At 36.7% G+C, this 20,722-nt stretch overlaps 1 protein-coding gene across 1 annotated transcript in view; it reads left to right on the top strand.

Moving 5' to 3' along the window:
- Positions 1 to 19,376, top strand: part of DCAF13 (DDB1 and CUL4 associated factor 13) — a 28,839-nt gene extending 9,463 nt beyond the window's left edge. Inside the window, exons 5-11 of the mRNA XM_032858545.1 lie at positions 276 to 431; positions 4,275 to 4,352; positions 6,445 to 6,527; positions 9,189 to 9,353; positions 16,803 to 16,938; positions 18,313 to 18,476; positions 19,150 to 19,376. Coding sequence (XP_032714436.1) covers positions 276 to 431; positions 4,275 to 4,352; positions 6,445 to 6,527; positions 9,189 to 9,353; positions 16,803 to 16,938; positions 18,313 to 18,476; positions 19,150 to 19,237 — 870 coding nt within the window. The 3' untranslated portion in view covers positions 19,238 to 19,376. The remainder of the gene's footprint in view (positions 1 to 275; positions 432 to 4,274; positions 4,353 to 6,444; positions 6,528 to 9,188; positions 9,354 to 16,802; positions 16,939 to 18,312; positions 18,477 to 19,149) is intronic.
- Positions 19,377 to 20,722: the final 1,346 nt, after the last annotated feature.

Raw genomic sequence — 20,722 nt, 5'->3', positions numbered from 1 at the left:
ATAATTCAAAATTTATAAGATTTTATTGATTTTAACAATATTATTATCCACCCTCCCGAGGTTTTTTTCAATTTTTATTTTAAGTGGGTTCCATGCCCAATGTGGGGCTTGAACTCAGGACCCTGAGATAAGGAGTCATATGCTCTACTGAGTTTCTTTCTAAATAGGGATTTTCTTAAAAAAGATGAAAGTGTGAGTAAATATATTTAAAATATATAGATTTGAAATATTAATGATAGAAAGACCCATCTCTAACAACATCTTTGCTCTTAAAGACAGTGTATACAGGAATTGATCATCACTGGAAAGAAGCTGTTTTTGCCACATGTGGACAGCAAGTAGACATTTGGGATGAACAAAGAACAAGTCCTATCTGTTCAATGACCTGGGGATTCGACAGTATAAGTAGTGTTAAATTTAACCCAATTGAGGTAATGTTGCTTTTTGAAATAGTTCTGCTTGCTGTTTCTTTATTTAATAATTTCAACTCTGTTTAGGAAACTTTGAGTGTATGCTATAAGAATTTTGTTTAAATTGTAATGGGCTTCTGGCATTTGGTTCGTTTTCCTGATTATATCTGAGTTCTGTTACCTTTGGTGAGATCTCAACATGTTTGCCCACAGTTTAGTCCCATATATCAGTATAATATACCTTTAGAGGAAGGTGTGTGCATGTGCTCATGGGAGTAGAATTCAAGCAAATGGTGTACCGTGCCTTCACGTAAGTAAAATGTCAGTAAAATGATAGTTTACTCATGCCTTTGGTGCTCATGTTCCACAGATTCCATCATTGTATATTAGGGAAAATGTTAATTTCTTATCTCTCTTTGAGGTCAGAAGAGGCATTGAGAATTAATTATTTGTAAGTGACAAGGGCGCTAATGATTTATAATAATAATATGCATGATTAGTACTATGCTGCATGGTGATAGTTATATTTTTCTTTGCTCAGATGTCTGATATGGTGATCCTACGTCCTTTGAGGTCTGAGGGAAGAGTTGGAGATTCAACTCTACTTATTGTTTAGAGGTCTGAATTTAGGAAAGGAGGCTGCCCTAAAAGCTAAACTAGCCCTTGAACTTAAGACCTTTCCCTGAGCTATTTCTGAATACATAACAATAGATGAACTCATTGTCCAAAAGGCTCAGTAGAAATGCCTTTTCCTGGAGAAAGAAAAGGAAATTACTGCATGTAGAAACTAATCTTCAAAGTTATCATGAGATTATAATGTTAGGTGGTATCAGAGATTATCCTGATATGAAAGTTTTGTACTCTCAGAGACCGGAGCTGATAAAAGAGAAAAAGTTAAGTCAAAGTAGCAGGGTATAAAATTGTTTATATGAAGTATTGGAACATGAGATGTTACAGTTTTATGTGAGTTTGGCCTTGTAGTGCCGAGAGGTCAGACAATCAGAGGCACCCTTCCTGCCCCCAGCATATCCTATCTGCACACTTCTGGAGGGGCTACAGGTCAAGAGCAGGGTTTGGAAAACTGGGTTGTGAGTCTACTGCCTGTTTTTATAAATCGCATTTTTACTAGAACATAACCATACCCTTTTATTTATATATTGTGCTGTGAGAGCAGAATGGCCAACAAAGTCTAAAGTATTTACTTTTTGGTCCTTTACAGAAAAAGTTTGCTGACCTTGGTCTAGCGTTTCTATCTGTTCTGTATCTTCCTCACTCCATCCTACATCACCTTTTGGTTGTAGAAGTGAGATACGGCATGGTGGGGGGGTGTGCAAGCCAGCTTTGCAGAGCCAGGCCAAGGTGACCCTTGGCAGAAGCAGGCAACAAACACTAGCAATTTGTAGGAACATTTTGTGTCCTACTTGGTGTGGAGCTAAACTGGAACTGTATTTTCTGCCAGGGTACCTTGTCAGTGACCTTATACAAGTCACACTTTTTTTCTATATTTGCTTCTTTATTTTTAAAATGAGATTAAATATATTTTCCAGTGTACTTTATACGGTTGTCATGAGGATAAACCGTGATTAAATTTTATGTGAATATTTTTTAAAGATGCTACCCAAATTTAGGATGATGTTATTACTATTAAAAAAAATAAACAGAGCAGAGAGATATTGATTCCTCCTTCTCTGAGGGGTAAGCAATATTTTGCTTCTCTATTTTGGTGAACACCTATGTCAGAAGAGCTGATAGTTAATTCCAAAAATCATAATTAGTTATTAGTGATGACCTAGTGACCATGTTTTTCAAACTTGCCTGTGTCAGAACTGTATTTGTTCAGCTGTTTTTCTTTTTTATTACCCTTATGAACTTGAGTGGTAAAAGCAAATGGTGTGCATGTCTCTTATCCTATATTAAACTTAATGGGAAGGGCATGTTACTGTGAACAAATGGAGTGTATTTGTTTCCTCTAATCATTAATAATTAATTTTCTTTTAAAATATTGAAGCCTACAATTTTGGTAAAGCCAGAAGTTTTATGCTGAGCATTGCTACATTTTAAAGCGTAAAAGTCGGCTTTCAGTCTAGGTAGAATTTTTTGCTCAGATTAAAATCTTTATTTTTAGAAATGGAACCTAGTCAGACTTTGAGGTGGCATAATGAGAAACCAAGAAAGATTTAGAGGAGTCACTAATTAGGGGAAAGTCTCAGAGGAAGTGATTTAAAAAGGAAGGTTTTGGGGGTTTTTTGTTCTTGTTTTTTTCTAAAGATTTTATTTATTATTTGGCAGCGAGAGAAGGAACAGTGGGCGATGGGGGTAGAGGGAAAGAGAGGGAGAAGCATATTTCCCACTAGGCAGGGGCCTGATGTGGGTTTCAATCCCAGGACCTGGGATCATGACCTGAGCCAAAGGCAGACACTTAACTGACTGAAACACCCAGGCGCTCCAAAAAGGAAGGTTTTGGAAAGGACTAGAGAAGAGATCATGATTGTAGCCTTAGCTTTTTGATGTTTTATTTGAACTGTGTACACGCATACAGTAGGAGGTAGCTGGCCCTAGGGCTATGTAGTAGATAACTCTTCTTCCTCCACCTGCAGTAGGTAGTGATAGGCAGAAGCCAGGAGTTACGGGTGTCAGAAACCCGCCAGGCCCTGCTCCTCGGTAGGGGGCTTGTTCTCATGTAAAGCCAAGGGTTAGTTATATCAGCCTCCTGAACACTGTAACTAACTTATAAGTAAACTAAGGACTTGCAGGCAGGATATGCTGGGGGGCAGGAAGGGTGCCTACTGACCGTTTGACCTCTCAGTAGCACCACAAGGCCAAATTCACATATAACTGCAGCATCTCATGTTTCAATACTTGATACAAACAATTTTATACCCTGCTACTTTGACTTGACTTTTTTTCCCTTTTACTAGCTTTGAGTCTCTGAGAGTGTAAAACTTACCTATCAGGATACTCTCTTATACCATCTAACATGATAATCTCTTGACAACTTTGAAGATTAGTTTATATATGCAGCAATTAAACAGCTGGACAAAGAACAGGCTTAGTTTATACAGAGTTAGTGAACATGAGGAAATGTTTAACTATTAAAAAGCAATAGTTTATATTATTAGGAAATATTTCTGTACAGATAAGAACTTTTAAATGCCACTACTTAATGCTTCCCGGTTGCAGTAAAATTGACGTATTTCCACACTGCAGTGTATATTGATACAGCTCCTTGGAAAGCAATTAGTCCTAAATATCAAAAGCTGTAAACTTGTTCTTTCTTTTGACTCAGTAATCCACTACTGAAATTTTATCCTTAGAAAAAGAAGAGTTGAGTTTATGAAAATGTCTGTTGAAGTGTTAGTGATCCTACTGAAAGCTAGGAAATAGGTTTAAATTGAAGAATGGATAAATGGGGGCTCCTGGGTAGCTCAGCAATTGAGCGTCTACCTTTGGCTCAGGTCGTGATGCCGGTGTCCTGGGATCAAGTCCTATGTCTGGCTCCCTGTTCAGTGGGGAGTCTGCTTCTCCGTTTGCCCCTGGTCCTGCTTGTGTTCTCTCACTCTGTTTCTCAAGTAAATAAATAAAATTTTTTAAAAAAAGAATGGATAAATAAAATCTGTTCTATTATAAAAAGAACACTGAATTATCTGAACACTCCCATCACTGGCATGTAAAATACACATTTAGCAAAGAAAATAACTTGACTTAGGTTGCTAAGTCATTATGAGTGATTCATTGTTCTATCTTAAAAATGGACTTCGATATAACTTTGTATCTTAAACATTAAGGGTAATTGAATCATTTGTTCATTGAATGGACAGGGTTTGCTGCCAAGCCTGGCCTTTAACTGCTGATTGTTATTTTTAGACATTTCTCTTGGGAAGTTGTGCTTCTGACAGGAATATAGTACTATATGATATGAGGCAAGCTACTCCTCTGAAAAAGGTGAGTTTCAGTTTGTTTTCTGCTTTGTACAATTGTTAATGCATTCCTCGATGAGATGAGTGACCAAAAAATGTGAAACAAATTTTTTTTTCAGAATTAAATTTTTTCATAGGCTTATTCTTAGAAGCCAAAGTGATTATAATGGCATCCTCTCATCTCCTTGTTGCTTTTTAGGGACCCTTAAGTTTTTACTAAGTTCTGTATCCTAGTCAACTTTGTATCTTCTATAATGTCAGTAAATTTTAGGCACTGAAATTGGTACTTACTGAGCTCAGAGTTCCAAGTATTGCATCCCATTACTTCACACTCCATGGTTTTCAAATGACACATGCAGGATTCTGTTCCAGAATGTTTTGTAATGGATTCACATAACGAACTCTATTTGTTTAATTACATGCTGATGGATACTAGTTGACTAAGTTGTGTTTAGATAAGCACTATCTTGTTCAAGGTGGCTCATTTCCCCAGCAGTTTTAAGGCAGTCATTCCAGTCATTCCAGGACTTAGATACCAAAGCTGAAACAACCTTAAGCTGACTCTCTAGAGGGACAGACATATTGTCAGTAAAGAGAGGAGTGCCATTATAAGTAAAAGGGTATAAAGTTGAAGACAAGTGCTTAAACTCAAGAGTGCAGAAGGACCTAGACACCATTCATGTGCCATAGGTCTGTTGTGATAGTACACATATGAAAGAAATGCTTTTAATACTTTTGTTGTTCCTGAACTATTTTTACTACATGTAATAAATTCAGAAATATTAGAAGTAGAGTATATTCATTGAGATTTGAACTACATAAAAATGATGATCTTTCCAAAGTACCACTTTAATCCTTTCACTCATACACGTGGTTTAGTGGGCAGATTTTGCATAAACTTTGCTGTTAGGCCTTAAGCAGGTAACTTGATCTGTGTTTCTCCTATAAAATGATGATATTAATAATTATTTTTCCAGTACATTGGTGAGAATAAAACGTGATATTTTATATTTTATTAGCAGAATGCTAAGATGAAATCTAGTTTAATAGATAGTAGTTTCTGGCCCGTCTGCCCTTACATTTTCTGTTTTTAATGGTGCTCTGTTACTTTTGGTTGAAGAAAAGAACTATAGCCTGGCTTTCAGGGCCCTCCATATCTGGCCCCAGTTTGCATTCCATTGATGTATTTGTTTCAGTCAGTGAGACAACATTTAAATAGGGTTTGTCACATGCAGGTCACCTTGGTGGAGGCAGTAAAGGTAACATATAGTATGTACAGATGGCACATGGTGCCAATTTTATTTGCAGTTATTATAGTACTCCAACTCATGTTTGCAAGTTACACCTTTGCCACAGCCTTGGCTAAATCTTGAACTAGTGCAGAATTTAGCTGTGCCAGCGTGCTGATCTTCACGTGCTTAGATGTAGCACCTTGGTGGAGGCAGAGGTCCTGCTTTCTTTCATTTCATTATTCTATATAGTAGACTATCATTGTTTCTTCTGTCCTTTCTCTCCTACTCTTATTAGTTTTCAACCGGGGGTATATTTTTAGAAATGTGAGAGGGGCATTTTAGAGACTGGCCTTTAGTGGACATGTGCCTGAGAGGCTAAACATTACAGTGGATGTTCATAGCAAAAGATTATCCTACTCGAAATGCCAGTAGTGTTCTTGGCTGAGAAACACAGTTATGCTGGTCCGTCCCACGTCGGCTCAAATCATGCTTGTCTTTTTAAAATCTTTCTTCTGTAACTCTAAAATCACTGTTAATTTTGCCCCCAATTTGATACTTAAGCATTTACTGTTTTTATTATATTTTAACTTTTCTTACATATATCTCATTTTTCTGACTAAACGATAAGTTATTCGAGGTTGAGGGACCATTTATTAAGCGTTTTTGTATTTTTCAGTCTTTACTGTTTAGCCTGTGTGCTCCGGAAACAATTAGTGATTGATTTCTTTTCCTCTTGCACCAACCTGAGTACTGTGCACATAATAGGTGTTTACTAAATATGTGCTTAAATCAGTTAAAAAAGAAAGGATGTGAAGTGGGAGACTTAATTTATTTGAGAGGGAATTGATTTCACGGTGATGGGTTAGTGTATTCTTCCTTTCTCAGGTCATCTTAGATATGAGAACAAATACAATTTGTTGGAACCCTATGGAAGCTTTCGTTTTTACTGCAGCAAATGAAGATTACAAGTAAGTTTTCTTCTTTTTAAAACTTATTTCGTTCTAGGGGCACCTGGGTGGCTCAGTGGGTTAAGCCTCTGCCTGTCACGATTCAGGGTCCTGGGATCGAGCCCCATATCGGGGTCTCTGCTCATCGGGGAGCCTGCTTCCTCCTCTTTCTTCCTCTGCCTGCCTCTTTGCCTACTTGTGATCTCTGTCTGTCAAATAAAAAAACAAACAAATAAAAAACCAAAACAAAACAAAAAAACCCAGAAAACTTATTTGGTTCTATGTGAAGTGGCTTAACTGTATAAATTTTGCTAATGAAATACATTTTCCTAGATAGTATTCCTTCAAATATAAGATAGAAAATTGTCACTTGTGTCTCTAAAATAAATGTATCTTCCAAACTGGAGAAGAGTGTTTTAGGAAAATATTCTCAGTGATAGAGACCAGAGATAGTAAACTACGACCCATGGACCAAATCCTGTCTACTGCCTGTTTTTGTAAATAGTTATTGGATTATAATGATACTCATTTATATATTGAATATGGCTGCTTTTGTGCTCTCATGTCTAGGTTGAGTGGTTGCAACAGAGACCATGTGGCCCACAAAGCTAAAAATATTTATTATGTGGCCTTTCGTGAGAAAGTTGTCTGATCTCTATGCCATATAGTGACTGAACCATACATGTTTTAATAGAAACTAAAAATATTTGCCTACAAAATGTGTAGTTCTTCACTGCTGATACTCATATAGTCATGTTATCAGCATCGCTATTGACTTTAGTAAGACAAAAGGAAAAATAAAATTTCAAGTCTTACCTTAACATGTATAGACTCCATGTAAAGGTAACTTAGAAGACTTAGAAGTCTTACATTTTTTACTTAGGTGGAATTTTTTGTTAAATTTTTTAAAATTAACATATAATGTATTATTTTCTTCAGGGGTACAGGTCTGTGAATCATCAATCTTACACAGTTCATAGCACTCACCATAGCACATACCCTCCCCAAAGTCCATAACCCAGCCACCCTGTCCCTTCCCCCTTTTTACCCCCCAGCAACCCTCAGTTTGTTTCCTGAGATTAAGGGTCTCTTATGGTTTGTCTCCCTCCCTGGGAAGTCTGAGATTTGAGGCTTATTGAAAAGATGCAAAAATAATATCTGTCAGCCAGCTTCCTCTAAGGTTAACATCTTATGTAACTATAGTTCAGTTAGCAAAAACAAGAGATTAACATGGGTACACTGCCTTTGACACAGGTTAACTAAACTACAGACTTTATTCCATCATCAGTCTTTCCATTAATGTTTTTTTTGTCTGTTCTAGAATCTAACACAGGATTCTGCATTGCATTTAATTGTCATGTCTCCTTAGTCTGCTCAGTGTGACTGTTTCTCAATCTTCCCTTGTCTTTGATGACTTAGTCCTTTTGGAAAGGATTTACTTGTTAGTTTATCTTGTAGACTGCTCTTAATTTGGGCTGACCTGATGTTTTCTCATTATTAGATTGAGATTATGCAATTTTTGCAAGAATACCTCAAAACTGATGTGCCCTTCTTGGTTCATCACTTCAGGGGTGGATGATGTCACTTTGTCTTACTATTGGTGGTATTAATCTAGGTAATGTAGTTAAGATGGTGTCTGCCAAGTTTCTGCACTATAAAGTTACTATTTTTTTTCCTTTGGTAATTAACACAAATCTTTGGAGAGATTACTTTTAAGTTACGTAGATACCTGGTTTCTTCTCAAACTTCTCAATAATCTTAGCATCTTGAAGCATTTAATATTAGGAACTTGAATACAGTAATGCTGTGTTACTGTTGTCCTTTGTGCGCATTGCTTCATCTGAAGCATTATTCTTTTAGCTTGATTAAGGATCTTTAAATCTTGAAAATCATGAACTCATTTTTTTTTATTTACCAGCTGTGCAAAAAGTATAGCTTTCTAATTTTAATACACCCTTTGAAAAGCCATAGTCACTTTTATATATCACTGACAGGAGTGGAACTTTGTTGGAAATGACTTGTCAGCTATACGAAACCTTAAAAGTTCTTGTGCTTTTGGACTTAGTAATTTACTTGTAGGAATTTGTCCAGATTTAATTGAATCTGTTCCATTCAGTTACAGATTGAATTTCAGAAATTCTAATGCTGGAATTTAATTCAAGAATTACCTAAAATTGAAAGTTGGAAATTTTTTATTAAATTATAAATAAATATATTTAAAATTTTAAGCATAAATTATTTTAACTCATTTAAATATGCAACTATAAATGTTTACCGTATGCTACATAAAATATGAGAATATAGAACTTTATACAGTATTACCAATTTTGTTAGGAGTATATATCTAAATATTAGTGTAGTGAAAAGATTAGAAGTAATTATACTGCACTACCTGTTGTTCCTTTGGGTGGTAGAATTAAAGGTAAGTTTTGTACTCTGTACTTTTTTGAAAGCATTACATTTCCTACAGTGAGATTTATGTTTATGAGGATGAAAGTGTATAAATGTAATCTTTAGGAATAATAAAAACTGGTAATATTTTTCCCCATCCCTTAGCTGCTGTGTAAAAAAGCTATACATTTAGGTGTGCATTATTTAGCCGCCAGTGGTCTTAATTTCCTTATTGTTTTTTAGTACTGCATTATTACTATTTGTATGGAATAATCAGACATTCTTTTACAGCTTGTATACGTTTGATATGCGCGCCCTGGACACTCCTGTGATGGTACATATGGATCACGTGTCTGCGGTGCTTGATGTGGATTATTCCCCCACTGGGAAAGAGTTTGTGTCTGCTAGTTTTGATAAATCTATTCGTATCTTTCCTGTGGACAAAAGTAGAAGCAGGTATGTGACTACCAGTAACTGTTTGTTCTTATCTTGATCATCATTTACCTTTTTTGAAAGGTGGTTTGGTTATGTGTGCACGGGGGACTCGCATACAGGTATTGTGACTTAGGATACCGACTTCCACTGTGTCATCTATGGGCAAAACGTGAGCCTACTGGGCAGTTTCTTTCTCTGAGTAGGAAACTACCTTTATATAATTTCTTGAGAAGAAATCTTAGTGTTTACCTTAGTGTTTGCCTGTATTTTAGAGTTGTTTTTAAGTGTTTATAGTACACTCTTTTTTAAGACTTAATTTTTTTTTAAAAGATTTTATTTATTTATTTGACAGAGACTACAAGTAGGCAGAGAGGCAGGCAGAGAGAGGGGGGGAAGCAGGCTCCCCGCTGAGCAGAGAGCCCAATGCGGGGCTCGATCCCAGGACCCTGGGATCATGACCTGAGCCGAAGGCAGAGGCCTTAACCCAGTGAGCCACCCAGGCGCCCCAAGACTTAATTTTTTTAGGGCATTTTTAGGTTACTACAAAATTGAGAGGAAGGTAACATTTTGTTTTGTTTTGTTTTGTTTGAGATTTTATTTATTCATTTGAGAGAGAGCATGAGAGTACAAGCAGGGGAAGTGGCAGAGGGTAGAGGGAGAAGCAGGCTCCCCGCTGAGCACGGAGCCTGATATGGAACCTGATCCTACCCTGGCATCTTAACCTGAGCCGAAGGCACATGCTTAACCAACTGAGCCACCCAGGCACTCCCAGAGATTTGTTATATATTCTCTGCCCCAATGCATGGAGAGCTGCTACCCCTCCACCCATTATCAACATCATTCACCGGAATAGTACGTTTGTTAGTAATAAGAATAACTGTGCCTTGACACATCTTAATCACCTTAAATCCATGTTTTATCTTTAGGGTTCACTCTTTGTGTTCTGCATTCTTTGGGTTTGAACAAATATACAATGATATATTTTCATCATGATAATATTTTCATTGCTCTAAAATATAAACTTTAAAAAATTATTAAAAAATTTTAAAAATGTTAAGAATGTAGAAAAGTTTTCCCTCATATAGTTTAAGAGCAATTAATAACAATACCTTTTTTTTTCTTATTCAGTTTCAGCTCTTATACATTCAAAGCAAAAATAAAAAAGAGAAAAAAAAACAGTTTAAATTGTGAGGACCATTCTTCCTCCATTCCACTAGTAGTTACATGCCATGGAATGACCAAGAAGTGGGAGATAGGATACTCAGCTGTCCTGTCCTCCATTTGTCTCTTGTTCTATAAGCACATCCGGTGGAATTCTAGTGTGAGGATACATGTTACTTTGTAGAGCTTGGTCCTTTACTACATATTATGTATTACTGAATGTAATGTATATTTATACATCTCTATTATATAGTGCTGTATTGAGTTAGTTAATAGAGAACTATGGCATTTCAAGGTTTTAAGGATAGTTTTGACTGCACTTGGTTTTTTGCCTTATGGGCTGACTATAAAACCTAACTCATGTGTGAGATAATTGCTACTTGTATAGTGTGCTGTGGTTTATAGAGCACTTTCATGCATACTCTTGTTGTTCCTTAGTAATGCTTTATATTGTCCCTAGAAGCATATTCAGAGCAAAACCAAGTAAGTTGGGGGAAATTTTCCTGTAAAAAATAATGATTTTTAGGGTACCTGGCTGGCTCAGTCCATAGGGTCATGAGTTCAAGCCCAATGTTGGGTATAGAGATTACTTAAAATAAATTTTTTTAAATGATAATTAAAGTATTATAGTGGTGTTCACACTTGAAGATATGATTACCTCCATTTTAATATAGTAATAGTATTGACATTAAAATTTAAAAAGAATAAATGAATATTCTCTCTAAAATACCATATAAATATATATACGCAGCGCATGCATATGCATAAATACATACACTTGATTGAGTGTCCTACTCTTACGTGGTGGAATTAAAGCTCAGTGGGGAAAAGATGGACTCGGTGAAAGGTAACAGTGATTAGAGGTAGGAAAGGAAAGGAGAGGAATGAGTGGAATCTGGGAGAGGAAGGAACAGAAGACATATATAATGAGAGTGGGAGGTGATGATCTGTGCCAGAGGACCACGGTATGGAGCTGGTAAAGCAGTGTACCCAGCTTCATAAAGATTGATGATGGTAGACAGGCGGGGGATACTCAGCACTACACTAACGAGGACTGGCTCTTGATTATGGTAGTAGAGAGTTGTTCTGGGACCCTTCCTTCCCTTAAGGGAAAAATAAATCTAGACAGCATAAATTTGGTGTTTTAATTATAGCAGGCTGGAGAAATCTCACCATTTTAGTGCAGCGATGAGAATTTTGGTCACTACTTGTACTGAAAACTAGCTTAGCTTCTATAGTACTGAACCTTTTTGAGTCTTTTGAGTGATGTTCATTTTCAAAGTTCGTATCGTGTCCTTTTTCTGACTCAGGGTCGTTCTGTTCTAGCAGGGTCAGGAATCAGGTGCATCTAAGTCAGGGGCCTTGGGTGCAGAATTTTAAGGAGTTCCTCATTGTTGTCCGGGTTGTGCAGGTGCCGACCCTGTGTCTACACCTCAGTTTCTTCACCCTCATCCCAGCCTCATTCCAGAAACAAAAAAGTCTTTCAGTGACTCCTCAGAGTCAGGCAACTCATCCGTATCTTTTTTGGTCCCAGCCAACCTGCTTTTGTTTAACTCTTTGGTATTTTTATTTACGGTAGTTGTGTCTTCCTACCCTGTGATTGGAGGGAGCCATACTGATTCCTAACCTTTCTTGTATCACTGCTTATCAGCAAGCCATTGTCATCATTGTTATGTATCTCATTAAAAAGGTGCTTGAATCAAAAGCGTAATGACTGGAGTATTCTGATGACGTTGATCTTCCTTCCGTTTTCTGCATGTAGAACTCCTGGTGTTGGTTTTCATATGGCTGTTGCCTCCTTTACAACTTACTGGATATTCTGCAAACTGTCATGAATGGTTTGTTGGGATTATTCAGTCAGGCCCGCAGCAGGGCTGCTGGATTGCCTTCTCCTCACAACCCTGGAAGATACTAAGAATTAGGGGAATGTGGCCCTCTGTTATTTTCTTTGCATCACAGTTGCCATAGTAGGACAGCAATTTTTTTTTTTAATTTTTTATAAACATATAATGTATTTTTATCCCCAGGGGTACAGGTCTGTGAATCGCCAGGTTTACACACTTCACAGCACTCACCATAGCACATACCCTCCCCAATGTCCATAACCCCACGCCCCTTCTCCCGGCCCCCCTCCCCACAGCAACCCTCAGTTTGTTTTGTGAGATTAAGAGTCACTTATGGTTTGTCTCCCTCCCAATCCCATCTTGTTTCATTTATTCTTCTCCTACCCCCCAAACCCCCACGTTGCATCTCCACTTCCTCATATCAGGGAGATCATATGATAGTTGTCTTTCTTCGATTGACTTATTTCGCTAAGCATAATACCCTCTAGTTCCATCCACGTTGTCGCAAATGGCAAGATTTCATTTCTTTTGATGGCTGTATAGTATTCCATGTGTATATATACCACCTCTTCTTTATCCATTCATCTGTTGATGGACATCTAGGTTCTTTCATAGTTTGGCTATTGGACATTGCTGCTATAAACATTCAGGTGCACGTACTCCTTCGTATCACTACGTTTGTATCTTTAGGGTAATAACCCAGTAGTGCAATTGCTGGGTCATAGGGTAGCTCTATTTTCAACTTTTTGAGGAAACTCCATGCTGTTTTCCAGAGTGGTTGCACCAGCTTGCATTCCCACCAACAGTGTAGGAGGGTACCCCTTTCTCTGCATCCTCGCCAGTATCTGTCATTTCCTGACTTGTTAATTTTAGCCATTCTGACTGGTGTGAGGTGCTATCTCATTGTGGTTTTGATTTGTATTTCTCTGATACCGAGAGATGTGGAGCACTTTTTCATGTGTCTTTTGGCCATCTGGATGTCTTCTTTGCAGAAATGTCTGTTCATGTCCTCTGCCCATTTCTTGATTGGATTATTTACTCTTTGGGTGTTGAGTTTGCTAAGCTCTTTATAGATTTTGGATACCCAAAATCCCTTTATCTGATATGTCGTTTGCAAATATCTTCTCCCATTCAGGACAGCACTTTTCTAATAGGATGTATAAGCAGAGAGAAAGAATGGGAAAAGAACAAAAAGAGAGAATTGAGAATGTTTGGACACCTATCATCTCAAGGGCCCGCAGCTGAGTTCAAACTGAATTATTCCAAAGCTATTGTGGGCGTCCAAGCATGGGTCTATCTAAAAAGCTCAAGTAATTTCCAAAGTTGTATGAAGTAAGGTGTTCTTAAGCCCCATTGCCAGGGAGTTGCCTTCTGATGTCATTTAAAGATTTTGTAATCACTGTAGTGATATATAGTACTTGTTGTTGGGTTTAGATATAAGTGGTATTTCCTCTATCTTTGCCTTCATCTGCTGAACAGGTAGTTTTGGTTTGTTCTGTGGTCTGCTTTTTATGTAATGTTTATGTAATGTAATGTTTATTACAAACTCAAATAGCACAGCCAGTGCTTTGAATAATCTTTATTTTTAAACTGTTTTTCTCTGAAAGACCTTAAAATGGTAACATGTATTTTTGAAGTAAATTTTTAATAGATTATTTAAAAACTACAGTTAAGTCAGTATTTGAAATTAGAAAATAGTATGAAGTTTCCTCAAAAAGTTAAAAATAGAGCTACCCTACGACCCAGCAATTGCACTACTAGCTATTTACTCCAAAGATACAGATGTAGTGAGAAGAAGGGGCACATGCACCCCAGTGTTCATAGCAGCAATGTCCACAATAGCCAAACTGTGGAAGGAGCTGGGATGCCCTTCAACAGAGGAATGGATAAAGAAGATGTGGTACATATATACAATGGAATATTACTCAGCCATCAGAAAGGATGGATACCCACCATTTGCATCGACATGGATGGACCTGGAGGGGATTATGCTAAGTGAAGTAAGTTAAACAGAGTAGTACTGTGATAAGGTAATTATCACATGGTTTCACTCGTGGAACACAAAAAGCACAGAGGACCATAGGGGAAAGGAGGGAAAACTGATTGTGGGGGGAATCAGAGAGGGAGACAAACCATTAGAGACTATGGACTCCCGGAAACAAACTGAGGGTTTCAGAGGGGAGGGGTGTTGGGGGATGGGGTAGCCAGGTGATGGGTATTAAGGAGGACTGGGTGTTATATGCAACTAATGAATCGTTGAACACCACATCAAAACTAATGATATGTACTATATGGTGGCTAACTGAACATAATAAAAAAAACAATGAAGTTACTAATTTGAGAGCTTAAAAAAATGAAATTAGGCTTATTGGGATTTCATTCAATATTTACTAAGCAAACAAATAAATTACTTGTATTCACATGGAGTACTTTGACTGTATAGTAAAGAATTTAAGTTTTTAAAATGTATCTCCTAATAGCATGACTTTCAGTGAGCTTTTTTAAATCTTTAACATACATAAAGGTATCTAGAGGTTAAGAATTCCACATACTTTACAATTAAGGAGGATCTGTTTTGGTTAAGGAACTAACCATTAGATTTGACTGGTTTCATATATCAACAGATTATTTTTAATGGTGAAATCCTGATTGAATTTTCCTATCTTTTTTTTTTTTTTAAAGATTTTATTTATTTATTTATTTGAGGGAGAGAGTGTGATCAAGTACAAGCAGGGGGAACTGCAGAGGGAGAGGGAGAAGCAGGCTCCCCACTGAGCAGGGACCTGGTTCTATCCAGGGACCCTGAGATTATGTCCTGAGCCAAAGGCAGACACTTGACCAACAGAGCCATCCAGGCGCCCCATATTTCCTGTCATTTAAATTCATTATGGGATGCCTGAGTGGCTAAGTTGGTTAGGTCTGCCTTCAGCCTAGGTTATGATCCCAGGGTCCTAGGATTGAGTCCCCCATCAGGTTCCTTGCTTGGTGAGGGACCTGCCTTTCCCTCTGCCTGCTGTTTCCCCTGCTTGTGCTCACTCTCTTTTTCTCTCTCTTTGACAGATAAATAAATAAAATCTTTTTACATACATACATACATACATACATACATTATAGTGCTAAAGAAAAGAAGGGCCACTTAAGTAGGTAGAGATTATGAGAAATGAATCTTGTAAAAGCAGAGCATTGAGAGGGGAAAGAAATGCAGTTTGTCTCATCTAGTTTTTATTATAATAGGATGTTCTTTATAACCATCCTTCCCCTTTTAGAAATAAATTTCTTTGGGTTTCTCTACATGTTCATTCGAGCTCAAAAGATATCCGTTAGAAACAGTGTATCTCAGATAATTTTTATAAATCCGAATTCTTTCTGATCTGGTCATGATGTATGGGTTTTCTTTTACTGTGCAAAATGGCCAAGTTTGGTTCCTTTCTGTCAAGTCTCTGTTTTGAATTGTCTAACCCAGATACGGAAAACTCATTTCTCCAAAAGTCTCTATTTTTCCTGACCTTGCCTTTTACTTGTCTTTTAATGCTCTTTTTAACACTTTCCCAATATAGAATCTTCTGTGAATTCACTTAGCGTGTTTCACAGCCTTTCCAAATAGGTACGATATTTTACATCTCCATTTATTAAATGATTCTTAACTCATCAGACACTTCTATAGCCCTCCCTTTCCATTCACACATGTAAATCATCAACTCTCACTTTAATTAAGCTTTTTAAACATTTCGACCAAAACAAAAATCATACATTATGATCAACATACCAGAATGTGCTCTTTGAAAGCTATTACATTTATTTTATTTTCCAGTAAAATGAAAAAAAAAATGATTATTGACTTGAATTGATTTGGAGGGAGGAGACAGTTTCTTTTTGCTAAAAAATTACTCTAGCTTCAGCATATTTTATTGTGTTGTATATATGCCTTCAGTAATTTTGTGAACTTTCCTGGGCATCTGGTTTTGTTTAGCTTATTTATATTTATTTTTCTTATTGGATTCTAATTCCTCTGAGGGCAGGAGTTTTGTTTTGTTTTGTTTTGTTTTAACTCCCCAGGGCTTAGCATAGAACCTTGTTAGTCTGGTTCAATAAAAGTACGTTAAAATTAATTTGTATTTCCCTTTTATACTCTCTTAAGACTCAGAAATGCTATCCAGATACTTGGTGGGCAATGGTTAAAGAAAATCTGTTATCAAAATCCTAATTTTAGGGGTGCATGGGTGGCTCAGTTGGTTAAGTGGCTGCCTTTAGCTCAGGTCATGATCCCAGGGTCCTGGGATCGAGCCCCATATCGGGCTCTCTGCTCAGCAGAGAGCCTGCTTTTCCCTCTCCCTTTGCCTGCCGCGCTGCCTGCTTGTGCTCTCTCTCTGTGTCTCTCTGTCAAATAAATAAAATCTTTAAAAAATAGTAATAAAATTAATTAAATTTTAAAAATCCTAATTTTTACTTAATTCCTCTTTTATAGGGAAGTCTATCACACAAAGAGAATGCAACATGTTATCTGTGTAAAATGGACTTCTGACAGCAAATATATTATGTGTGGATCTGATGAAATGAACATTCGTCTGTGGAAAGCTAATGCTTCTGAAAAATTGGGTGTGGTAAGAGAACCCGTTTTCTTTCATTGTCATAAAACTAGTTTCTAATTTAGTGGGTAATACTATATTGTAACGGATTTATTTGAAATATTAAGTATTTTGTTGTTTTTTTTTAAAGATTTTATTTATTTATTTGACAGAGAGAGATCACAAATATGCAGAGAGGCAGGCAGAGTGAGAGGGGGGAAGCAGGCTCGCCACTGAGCAGAGTACCCTATGTGGGGCTCGATCCCAGAACACTGGGATCATGACCTGAGCTGAAGGCAGAGGCTTTAACCCACTGAGCCACCCAGGCACCCCAGAAATATTCTTAAGTATTTTGATCAAACTGGCATAGTTGTGATAAAAAATAAGTTAGCAACAAAATAGACAAGGCTGTATTGAGGTTTTCTTTTTTATGTCATAGGCACCTCCAGAGGCCTTTGTTAATTAAAATATTTGATAATATTTGAGTCTTCTTGATTCTCTGTGTTTTTCTTGAGATAAGGAGAGAACGTCTAAAGACTAGTAGGTTAGAACTGAGAATGCTTGCTTCCTCTGTTAAAGGAATAATAATCAGGCACATAAAGTCTACAAGTGCCTGGGAGGTCTTTTAATTTCAAAAACAGTGAAACACTAACTTAAAAATATAGAAATCTTCAGACTATAAAGAAGATTCTGTGAAGATACAACACATATTATCATTGGCTGGCTAACTCTGGATTGGAGGTTATGGTTGGTTTTTTGTTTCTGATATTTTTCTGAATGTCTCATGTTTTTGCTATGAAAACATTTCATATCAAACATGAGTGTTTTTGTCAACAACAAATACTAAGTTTAAAAAGAAAAGGTTAAGTGTGAGTTGTTTTCTCTGTATCCCCAGTAAGGAAAATCAAGATATGATAACAGTAATTAAAGGCAATTTTATTTTAGGCTTAGTGATTGGTAAATATCACACTATGCTAGATTGCGGTTCATCATTATAAGTTCCTCTAAATCATATCCTTAACATTTGTTAAACAAGACCCTGTCATCACAGAATTGAACACTTTTTGTTTTCTGTTTCAGTAGTTATTTTTACAGAAAAATGTCGAGGGATTAATTTAGGTGCTTTTTCTATGTTGTTTATACCCAGAGAAGGTCTGATTCAGTGGCCCACATAACCCTACTCCCTCAGGACTGATATTTTAAGTTGGTGGCATCTGTCTACATTGGAGGCATACAGCCCACTGTTTGCAGAGATAGGATTCACATAACCTTGTTAAGGGTAGAATTACCTTGGCAATTTTGGTTGCATGTCCTAGAAGTTTAGTTTTTGGGAGAAACGGTGCTTCCTAGCTTTATTATTTGAAGAAAAGAACAAACCTTTCACTGAAATATCAAAATGCATTTTTCCAGCTTACATCACGAGAAAAAGCAGCCAAAGATTATAACCAGAAGTTGAAGGAGAAATTTCAACATCATCCTCATATAAAACGCATTGCTCGTCACCGACATCTACCAAAATCTATCTACAGCCAGATCCAGGAACAGCGGATCATGAAGGAAGCTCGCCGACGAAAGTATGATTTGGGGCATTTGATTCTCTCTCAGTACCCTTCTCTAACTTCCCCTCTCAGATTACCGGAAATAAACAAAAACATGCCTTTCAAGGGAATAATTTATGTGCCGTTACACAGTAGAGATGTTTTTGAAATCTTCCTTGAAGGGGAAACAGTGATTATCTGAGAATTTCTATTACCTATTTTTTGAGATTATGTTTAAAGGTCAACCAGTAGAAATGAATTCCATCAAAATAAGGAAACATTTTTGCTCATTCTAAAAAAAAGTATTGTAAATAATGTTTTAAAAAATTCTTTCTAGTGAAGCTGGAATTAAGAGGTATTGTATATTTTCCAAGTTAAAGAACTCATAGCATCCATTTATTGAAACATGTTAGAAAAATTTTTATTCATCATAGAATTTTGAATCTGAAGTAGAGCTCACTGCCATTTTCCCAGTAGAATGTTCTTCTCTTTGGAATAGGACACTATTATGTGATGAGAGGAGAAACAATTAAATTAGCCAAGTTGACTTCTAGCTACTTTTTACCCAGTCTCCTTGTGAAAACATTTTTCTTTTTCAGTAAGGAGTTTTCTAGTGAAAGAAAACCCTGTTTTTTTTAAGAAAGGTTTCTTTGGTTAAGGTGATTTCTCATAAACTTGCTTATGTTTTGTGTATTTTGTTTATTTCTAGGGAGGTGAATCGTCTCAAACATAGCAAGCCTGGATCTGTGGCAATTGTGTCAGAGAAGAAGAAACACGTAGTGGCAGTTGTGAAATAATACTTGGTATTCCTACCAATCCTGATGTATAATTATTTGTTTTATTTTGATGTGCAGACTGTGCAAATAAATTACTGGCTCTAGAATAATGACAAACAGCTCAGTTACATGTGTAGAACACTACTCTGAAAAACTGTCCTGAAAGATCGCCTGGTAGATAAGACTATCCAACATTTTATCCTTGATCTGCTTGTCCTTCATTGAGGAATACAGTATTGCCAACTAACATGTTTATTACTGCTAGAAATTGCAGATACACTTTGATCTATTATTGTAGATATACTGTACATTTGAATTTACATTTATGACCAAACATCTCTTTTGTTACTTTTAGTATTACTTTGGGTAATTATTGCAATGATTCTTCCGGTGATTACATATAATGTGTGGAAGAATTATTTCAGAACTTTTTTTAATTCATTTAATTTTCTGTGCTTTATTTGTATTTGGCTCTTTGAGACTTTAAAGATAATCAGGTTGCATTTATATAACTTTTATAAATAATCATTATAATTTATGGTCAAGTTAAGATAATAAAACATCCTTTCCTCAGCGTTTTAACTTTGATCCATTTCTGCTAATTTCTCTTCATTCTCGGTAAATCGTAAATACTTCTGTGTTGGGTTTTTTTTTTAAATTGTGGTTTAATAAACTTTATTATGAGTATATATAATCCAAATTTTAGGAAATTTTAACTAAAGAAGAGATTTTTAGGGGTACCTTGGTGGCTTAGTTGGTTAAGCATCCAACTCTTGATTGCAGCTCAGGTCTTGAACTCAGGGTCATCGATGCAAGCCTGGCATTGAGTTCCACGCTGGTTGTGGAAACTCCTTAAATAAAAAACTGAAAGAAGAGATTTTTTAAAACACATAAATATATATGTTAAGAATGCATATATTTGTAGTAAAAATATAAAGAATTGCACAGGAATGCTCAAAATCTGGAGAGTGGGAGGAAGATAAGGTGGGATATACAGGAGACTTCCACTCTTACTGATGTTCGTTTCTTAAGCTGTATGATTGTTGTATTATTTATGCTTTCTTGGGTATTTCACCATATTTTTCTTAAGGCTGAGAAGAGATCAACCATCTACCTTTTAATTCGTGTGATCTGTTATAGGCCTTATCATTTGATTTGCAAGATGAACCAAGTTGTCTTTCGCACTATACTGCTGTTAGTTTGGGTGTGGTTTCAGAGATGTATGTATGCAAAAACTGATCCAAAAACATGAGCTTTGGTGAAATTTGAGTCCTACAAGAAGCAGATACCTAAATGGGATTAGATGTGCAAGAGATTTGTTGGCAGGAACTATCTGTAAAAGACTAAGAGGCGGGAGCAGGAGTACGCAGGGAGAGCCTTCTCTCTGATCTGTAGGCTTGACACCTGTGACAGGAGAGCAGGAAGAAAGGAGGGGAGCCTCAGGAATGCAGTGTCACTTTAAGAAAGGTTGGGCCAGGCTGATGGGGTGTCCTGGAACCAAAGTTG

The sequence above is a fragment of the Lontra canadensis genome, unplaced genomic scaffold, assembly GCF_010015895.1.
Source record: "Lontra canadensis isolate GAN:19392208 unplaced genomic scaffold, GSC_riverotter_1.0 scaffold15, whole genome shotgun sequence".
In the NCBI taxonomy this organism is placed as follows: Eukaryota; Metazoa; Chordata; class Mammalia; order Carnivora; family Mustelidae; genus Lontra; species Lontra canadensis.
The sequence above is the reverse complement of the archived record's forward strand: the minus strand, read 5'-3'. Positions and strand labels throughout refer to the sequence as shown.